At 41.1% G+C, this 9,202-nt stretch overlaps 1 protein-coding gene across 3 annotated transcripts; it reads left to right on the top strand.

Moving 5' to 3' along the window:
• The first annotated feature begins 2,539 nt into the window (after positions 1-2,539).
• On the top strand, positions 2,540-8,642 carry rae1 (ribonucleic acid export 1). 3 transcript variants are annotated; one of them, XM_020108261.2, is made up of 13 exons: positions 2,540-2,680; positions 3,321-3,428; positions 3,553-3,669; positions 4,077-4,169; positions 4,261-4,347; positions 4,432-4,518; positions 5,743-5,814; positions 5,907-6,014; positions 6,161-6,267; positions 6,459-6,534; positions 6,941-7,135; positions 7,252-7,337; positions 8,036-8,642. In XM_020108261.2, coding segments are annotated over exons 2-13 (1,119 nt in total). In that variant the 5' UTR covers positions 2,540-2,680; positions 3,321-3,338; the 3' UTR covers positions 8,037-8,642. The 3 variants fall into 3 exon arrangements, with proteins under 3 accessions (XP_019963820.2, XP_019963821.2, XP_069367727.1); XM_069511626.1 differs by having other exon boundaries at positions 2,550-2,680; positions 3,565-3,669; XM_020108262.2 differs by lacking the exon at positions 8,036-8,642 and having other exon boundaries at positions 3,565-3,669; positions 7,252-7,341.
• The last annotated feature ends 560 nt before the right edge of the window (positions 8,643-9,202 follow it).

Here is a 9,202-nt window from a genome sequence, read left to right as displayed (position 1 = left end):
ACTGGGACAGGGAGTGAGGCAATGGGCGAAAAGGGATCAGTGTCCTTTCATGAAGTGAGCTTCTTGGTAATGGGTGTGGACCTTTCAACCACAAAGTGTCCCATCACTGTGTCCTTTGTTTGGACATGATCGTTTGGCCATTGATGAAAGTGGGCTCCAATTAATATCTGATTTGCACATTTATTCCCTGGAACCTTTTCTTTTCCTCTGCAGGTCTGGCAGCATCTCTGTGTCGTGACCATATCCTTGTTCTCCAATACTAACATTAAAATTCATGTGTACTTATTTTCAAACCCCATGATATTTTAATGACCACATATTTGGACAGTTTAGGACATTGAAATGTTTTGGATTTGTGCTAAACACAAGGGGACACTTCAGCACTAAATGAGAAGTAAAGAGGGGAAATCCCATAATCCCAACTTCAAGGCAGACACCTTTGAACTCAAACAATAAACCCAGGCCCACCCTAATTGTTGAGGGGTCTGAGGGATAAGCAGCAGCAGTAGCCCAGGTACATGATGGGACATGCCAATGGCCCCTATGAATTACTACAACAATGTGTAAAGCACTCCACTGGGACTGCTTTAATAGAGAGTTAATGGGGTAGAGGGCGGGTGATGAATGACAAAGGAATAAAGGGCAGATTATGCATGTGCTTAACTTGTGGTTTTAGGGCAGCGGTGACTGGTTCAGCCATTAAAACGTAAAGGAGGAGGTTTATGTGTCATAGCCACTGGCCAAACTATGAGAAATGGCTTTTTCCTAACAGGCTCTTCTGTTTCTCAACTTCTATTTTCAACTTCTCTCTTTGCCCAAAGGTTATCACTGACGCAATCCATAAACAAATTCATTCAAATTAAAATCAGCTAATAAAAAACATTAGCACCGAAAAAAAGTTTTTTTTCCCAGCAAAGGTCGCTTTACATGACTCATTCCTTAGAACCCTTAAACTCAAGAGTCCTCTACAAACATTTGTAAACTTTAGTACTTCTTAAGTGGTAACAATTCAAGACTATAAAAGTCTGATTCACACAAGGACTCCTCAGCAAGGTGGACGTCATCTAATATTTGCCCCATGTTCTATCAATATGCTTAATGTATACTAACTCTAGTCCAATATAGATCATTCATTAACAGCCATACTATTATTATACACATAACAGATGAATGGGATGTAATGAGGATGGTTTTGTTTTGTCCTATTATATAATCTGTAATAGAAAACTCAAAAGGATTGAGATTTATCCTCAAGTCACAACCAAAAATCTTTACACTCTTTATACTTAATTGGTCTAATTTACCTGCAAGATTCTCAGTCGTCCAGATCAAAGTATTCTCTGTAGTTGTACAAGTGCACATATAGCAGCTGGACTTGCTTGTGTTTCTTGAAGACATTTCACCTCTAATTCAAGAGGCTTCTTCTGCTCTAACATACTAGTGAGATGATTCATGTATTAAACCTCTGTGAATCTATCCCCCGCAACCTCCCACAGTCAGTTAGAAGACATCTCAACCTGATTGTTTTATTTTGTATTCAAGATCCCTTTTATTCAGATTATGTGTCCATACAGGCAAACTCTACATTTAAATAGACCATAAAACGACCACAGGCATGGTTACAGTTGGAAAGTAAATGAGGACATTTACAACAGCAGACTACTACTGGATAACTAGGTACAATTTTGAGGTCTTGCAATTGGTACATATTTGTAACCACATTTTAGATGTTAGGCTTTTTATTCCTCAACATTTATACAAGGAATGTTAATATTATAGGCCACAAAGTAGTAGCTTATCACGTAGTTGGATAATGTCTACCAACTGCAACTGTGTGATGCATCTTTAATAAACATTATAACATGAATACACTTTATTTATATAGCACATTTTGAAACACAGCTACAAGGCACAAGTTAAAACTGAATAACTGAGGGAAAACAATAGAAAACAATTAAGAACAACTATAGCATTAGACAGAGCACAAATATAAGAATAATGCCACAGATTAGAAATAAGTAAGAACAAAAAATAAGGTAGCACATTATAAAATAAAAGATCTGTAAGAACACAGTCAGATTGAAAGTGTGAGTGAATAAGTAAAAATAAAAAGTTACAGGTGATTTCAGACCTTCAGTCTTGAGAAGCACACCAGGAAATTTCCTCAATGGATGATCCTGGGCCAATGATATAAGTTAATTAATCAGTCATAAAATGGTGAACAGTTGAATACAGTGAATTCAGTGAGACATCATGTATGATAAATAAAAACAATTGGATTAGTGATCTCAGATCTCCTCTGGGAGATGTATGGGCGGATAATAATAACAAATCTAACCCTCTACATTTTATGCTCACTCCACTTTAAGGTAGTAACTGGAGTCTGATTAGTCTGCACATGAAGGGGACGGGGGTTTGGTTCATTTGGACCCATGGTCCTCACACACTGGGCCGTGGACACGGCAGCTTCACACGGAGCTCCTCTCCTCTGAACAGTGGACACTTCTGGTCCCACACCGCCTCCATGCGTCGACTTCACATGAACCCGCACACCGGGGCCGGCGCTACGTCATCAAACTGCGACACATTGGAAGAACCAGCGCCACATTTTTGGTTGCGCCAATTTATTTTGGCATTTTGCAGCATTACCGCTTAAGCCACAACCAAAACAAGTCTGGTGGTATGTATGCTCGTGTAGTCGCGAGGTTGTGTTTCTGATGTGTGTAAGTGTGCTGTTATCCAGGAAGTTACCGGCTACAGTTGATGGTATCGTAGACTGAAGAAGCTAACGTTAGCTAGCGGTAATTCATCCCCATTATCCGACCCACATACAAGACTAAATCAGTAGCACATAAGCTAAGAGCTACTTTAAATATCTTACAAGGCTAAAGTGTCCTCGTGTTTTTAGTACGCTAGCTCACCACATGTGTTTACGAGTTAGCCGCGCTAACGGGTGGAACTAGCTGTGACGTTAGCTGCTCCGCTGCATCTTGTCAAGTGTCAGATTGTTTGGTTCACGTTACACGAGTTTACTTGACCTGATATCTAACGTGCCACTTTTAGGGAAAGTTTATAAACGAAGAGCCACGAATAAAGATCTAGTTGCAAATCTGATATTCTAGATTAATGGTAAAACGTCCCTTATCTCCAGCTACACTCAGTGTTTGTTTCATGCTTCATTCTGTGTCTTTATCATCTGCTGTAAATTACCTGTGAACTCGGCTTTCCATCATGTTGACGCATCTGAAAACGCCAGCTTATGTGATCTGCTGTTATTGACCCACACTGTTCCTCTCTGTCTTTTCTCTGTTGCACATCAGGGACAACATAAGTGCACTATGAGTTTATTTGGGACGAGCTCCGGGTTTGGAACAGGAGGGACTGGTGTCTTTGGGAGCACAACAACAGACAGCCATAATCCCATGAAGGTGAGACAGAGGAGTGCAGGATTAGTATTTGACATGTTTTCCTTAATAAATTGCTTGCAGTAAACGTTGCATTCATCTTTGTATCTGACTACTTTATGTTATTGTGTGGTTGTGTGTGTCCCTGACTGTCCAACAGGATGTTGAAGTGACTTCCCCTCCAGATGACAGTATCAGCTGTCTGGCTTTTAGTCCGCCCACCATGCCAGGGAACTTCCTCATTGGAGGATCCTGGGCCAATGATGTGAGTTAATTCTTCAGTCATAAAAGTGGTTAACAGTTGAGTACAGTGTATTTACTAAAATACATGTGTCATAGAGGGGCACCCGTACCTCTGTCAAGGCTAATGCCCAATTTTGCCATGCTAAGAAAGAAATTCCAAGATCCGACCATTCCTATGAATCCACTCTGAAATTTAATGATGCCTCCACAAAATTTCAAGGACATCTTTTTCTTGTATTTCTATTAACAAACAAATGCAGATGAAATCATAACCTCCTTGGAGGAGATAATTATTTTAATATTGTACTTGAATGGTGTTGAGTTGAAGGATTCCTCCACAAAGCCCATCTTTCATTGATGACAAGAAAAGTTTTTAGTGTCCTCATAATCTTTCACATTTTAACTCTGCTGCTATCGTCTAATTCTCAGGTCAGGTGCTGGGAGGTGCAAGACAATGGCCAGACAGTTCCCAAAGCCCAACAGATGCACACAGGCCCAGTGCTGGACGCATGCTGGAGTGATGTAAGTCTCATCATGCAGAGCAGTGTCAGCTATTAGATGCTGTTTGCCGGTGTCATATAACAATCTATGATGTGTTGTTCTCTTTAATCAGGATGGTAGTAAAGTGTTCACTGCTTCCTGTGACAAGACAGCCAAGATGTGGGATCTCAACAGCAATCAAGCCATGCAGATAGCACAGGTTGGATGAAAGCTCATAAATCAACTATATGGTTCTAAGAATGATGTAGAATCAGGTTAAACCTTTCACTGTTTCTCCTCACAGCATGATGGTCCAATCAAAGCAATCCACTGGATAAAAGCCCCTAACTACAGCTGTATCATGACTGGCAGCTGGGACAAAACACTGAAGGTACAACTTTTTCCATCAGCACATTTTATTCCTGAGTCTTTTCAGTTTTTAATAACAAGAATCACAAGCTAGTGACAAAGTGTTATAATACCAGCAGTCTTTCCTTTAAAATGAGATTGTATTTGTGGTTGTAGCTTCTGAGCAGTATGCTGTCATGCACACATGAGTTCTGTGGTCTGCCTCAGGTTCTCTCCCGGTGCTGCCGATGGCCAGAATAACCATTACAGATGGGTGAATGTGTTTGTGAGAGATAGAAACTGTTTTCAGCCATGACCTCCGGGTAAAATGTGGAGAATTGGCAACTGAGTTTACCCAGAGTCGACCTTTCACACTTGCACAACACAGCGGGAGGCTTTCTGCACAGACTAGAGCTGCTGGGTGTAGCAGGCAGAGGCAGGAAGTGACATATTAAGTCCGCTGCAGGAATAACATGATTTTATTTACGGCACCCCGACACCGTCATCAGCTCTTATCACCAGAAACTCTCCTGACATCTTCGCCTGTGTCTTCTACGTGTGTGTCACTGCTATCAACCCGAGATATGTTCTCGGACAATTGCGCTCACACATGCACCTCCTTCGTTTTTTCTCTGGAGTACGGCTAGAGAGAGCGCTGCACACAGGTCTACAATGAAGCAGAAGCAAGAAACATTTCAGTTACAGATCTTTTAGGTTATTAAAGCTGCTTTCAGGCATGCACAGAACTCTGGACATTTTCCTGAATTTTCTGGAGGGCTTGCGTCACAAAGTCAATGTCAGAGTCAGCTGTTCCAAAGATGTCCACTTGGAAAGACAATGAGATTCAAGAGCTTTTCGTGATAAGGGCCAACATCAGTGCAAATGTGCTGTAAACAAAAACATGATTTCTGCAGTGGAATATATACGCCATGTCCTACCTCCTAAATTTTCTGGACATTTACCTGTTGTGAAAGCATCTGACCATTTCCTGCTGCGTTCTTCATATGTGAAAGGCAAACGCCGGAAAATATCTGGAGTTAATGTCTGAAATCGGCTTATGAGAAATGTAAATAATATCTCTGATCATTATGAAACTGTGGTGGGACAATTTAGACCAAACTGGGCTGCCACAGTCAAGATATATTTGGTTTTTAATTTACCAAGACAAACCTTACCATACAAAGGCAATTCATCAGTGAACGCCATGTCAAACTCTGGAACACTTAATGTAGCACTGAGAAAAATACTTTGCTGTTTTCCTCCTCAGTTCTGGGACACCCGTTCCCCCAATCCCATGATGTCTTTGCAGATGCCAGAGAGATGCTACTGTGCAGATGTTGTAAGTGTTGTTTTATTGGTATGACATGTATTTTAATACGTAGTGATTGTGACTTATTAAGCTCATATCCAACCTTCCTGACTGTTATGCAGGTTTACCCCATGGCAGTGGTTGCTACAGCTGAGAGAGGACTGATAGTGTACCAGCTGGAGAACCAGCCCTCGGAATTTCGCAGAATAGACTCTCCTCTTAAACACCAGGTGAGTTAATTCATTATCTTTTCATTCTTTCTCTCTATACACCACTAACCTGCTACTTTTTTAGTACCACCAGTCTCATTAATCAAATATTTTTTAATGCATTATAGTCTTTTGATCTGATGTTCTTCTTTACCATGTCCTTGCAGCACCGCTGTGTTGCCATATTCAAGGACAAGCAGAACAAGCCCACAGGCTTTGCTCTGGGAAGCATTGAGGGTCGAGTAGCCATCCACTACATCAACCCTCCAAACCCGTGAGTGTGCAAAATAATCAGTTTCTCCCAACTGTGTTTTTGGAGTCTTGTTCATCAGTATCTACAAGTGTTGCTTTAATTGAGTAAGGTCCAAACATACTTGATAGCTATCATGTTTACATAATTTAAAAAGGCACTGTTGACGGCCTGAGGCAAAAGATGATATGAATGTGTTTGCTGACGTCTTTCAGAGCCAAAGACAACTTCACCTTCAAGTGCCACAGGTCCAATGGAACCAACACAACCACACCGCAGGACATCTACGCTGTAAGTTCTTCAGAGTTTCTGAGGCAGTGTCGAAAGAATAATTTGTGCTTAGAATATATCAGCTTGTTTTTCTTTTTGATCAGAACAAAGAAAAAGTTAAGTCGTTAGTTTTGATAGAGTGTGTATTTTTTCACTGCAGACATTCTCCTCATGGGAGGAAACATTAGGTATTAATAATAACATAAACAATGGATACCTTGGAACTGGATAAACTACAATTGAAAATCAATTTATTTTCCCCTGTGCAATTCTTGTTAATATGTGTCATATCTGCAGTGAAAAAAATCCTTAATGTGTTCTATTTAGTGCAGTGTTCCCTATCCAGATCACTATTTTCATCAGTATACATTTTACACATTATTAAAATATAAATGCACCTATACTAAATAACATATTCTTCCTTCAGGTCAATGCTATCTCCTTCCATCCTGTTCATGGCACACTGGCTACTGTAGGCTCAGACGGCCGCTTCAGCTTCTGGGACAAAGACGCCCGCACCAAGTTGAAGACGTCTGAGCAGCTTGACCAGCCCATTACAGCTTGCTGCTTTAACCATAATGGCAACATCTTTGCATATGCTTCCAGTTACGACTGGTCGAAGGTAAGGGGTATTCAGTTGTGAATAGGTGTTTTGTATGTTGCAGTTGGCCTTCTCACCCTGAGCTCCAAAGTGTTCTTGTTCTGTTAAGTCACTGACTGTCATTCTGAATCCCTCAGGGCCATGAGTATTACAACCCCCAGAAAAAGAACTACATCTTTCTGAGGAATGCTGCAGAGGAACTGAAGCCTCGGAACAAGAAATGGTGAGAGAAGGGCAGCCCCTGTCCGTAAACCTGGAGACCCTGGTCGTCGGGCGGTGCTGCCCCACTTCCTCTGCTCTCACTGACTCACTGAGTGTTTTAGGCTGCTCGTATGCATGGATGTGGGCAATGAGGAAATAGACATGGTTCAGATTTCAGTTCTGCTACCAGTAGTCATTTTGTTGGAATGGTTGCTGCACTGATCAGAGTGGATTCAGTTGGTTTATTTTCTGCTGTTATAGTGAATTCAAGCTGCCTCTGCACCTGTACAGTCAGGATGAACTCGGCTGGCATTAACAGTTTGACCTTGTCAGTAGTGAGACCCTGCACTGTGTTTAATGATATAAAATCAAATTGTTCATTAAGACAATCCTTTATTAGTCCCACAATGGTGAAATTTGCAGTGTTACAGCAGCAAGAGTCAAAGACATCAGCAAGTAATAAGTAACAGGCAATACTTAAGTGTAAGGAATAAAAAAAAATAGAAATATAGAAAAATATGAATGAATGTATGGGATTACTGTACAACTGTAGGAAATCAATAATTTACAATGAATCACACATTTGTAAGCTTTTGTTTAGTCTGCTGACAAGTGTTTTTGTGCTGTTTACTCTGGAAAAGGGGACACAATAAGAAAACCCTTACAGAAATAAACACAAAAAAACATACTTTGTGACTGACTGCTCCGTCCTGTCTTTAGATTCGTCGTGCCATGTCGCATCTCTTGTGAAGAAATGCGGAAGACCTGCTGCTTTAGTGTGTGTATACGCTCGAGACAGACTCCTTCCTTTCGGCAAACACCTGGACCACTGCTGTGGTGCTGCGTGTACTGTGCATGGACCAATCAGAGAGGCCTACCCAACCTGCCGTTGATGACAGCTACGTGACAATTGGCCACAGAGGTTTATCATAGAAGGGGGAGGGCTCTATTCGTCATTCATCTTGATCTTTATTACTTTTTTTACGTGTTCAGCTGTTCATTATTTTTTTTTATTTTTTTTTTACAGTTTTCCAAAGACTCTTCATTCTCTTGATTTAATGTTACTCTGAGGTTTAGCTCCATTACATGGAAATGGGATGTAAAATAAATAACAAAGTGCATACTCTTAGATGTGAACATGCTTATTCCAACTTGAAGGAGTAAGCAGGTTAAAAATAACCTATTGTGTTTGCTGTATTACTGTTTGTTGGGGATTTACGGAAATGTAACGTGCATGCGAAAACATGACCACTATCCTACATATTTTAGCTGTAAACCTCTTCGACTGGATCAACACAAAACAGAAAATGAAAAACTTTGAACTGCATCTGTGTCACAATGAGCCATTCTGTCTGCTTGTTTTAAACCAAGTTAACCAGCAGGGTGAGCCTTTTCCCCATTGGTGTGTTGCTTCTCAAAAATAGGAGAGGAGCTGTGTTGTCAGAGGTGAGCAGGACAAATGAGATCAAAGCAGGACAGTGGCGTTCTTCACTTAGGTTAATTCCTTTTGACGGGGGATACACAGCTGGAAATGGGGGGATTTATCAAGAGGATATGAATGAGGGTGCATGGGCAGCTACAAAGGCCCATGTGTGAAAAGTGAACCAGTTCATAGAGAAGAAGGTGTGAATTAAATGCCTTTTTATTGAGGTCATTAGAGTATCACCTCGCTGTTAGCCTGACCCTTGGTACTTAGCAGCAGAACTGCAAGGCACCGAGGGCGGGAAGATACGCTGCTGCCACAATTCACCGGCTCCTCTCAACTTTCATGGGGTGACACTGGTACCACTCCTCTAGACTGCCGTCTCCTCTACTGTTACATTAGGCTCCATCAAGCTTCTTTAACTGAGCAGAAAGTCCTTGAGTTTGACCAAATTCTTGTATAAT

Source organism: Paralichthys olivaceus, chromosome 2, assembly GCF_024713975.1.
Source record: "Paralichthys olivaceus isolate ysfri-2021 chromosome 2, ASM2471397v2, whole genome shotgun sequence".
Taxonomy (NCBI): domain Eukaryota; kingdom Metazoa; phylum Chordata; class Actinopteri; order Pleuronectiformes; family Paralichthyidae; genus Paralichthys; species Paralichthys olivaceus.
This window is presented reverse-complemented; position numbering and strand designations above follow the sequence as displayed.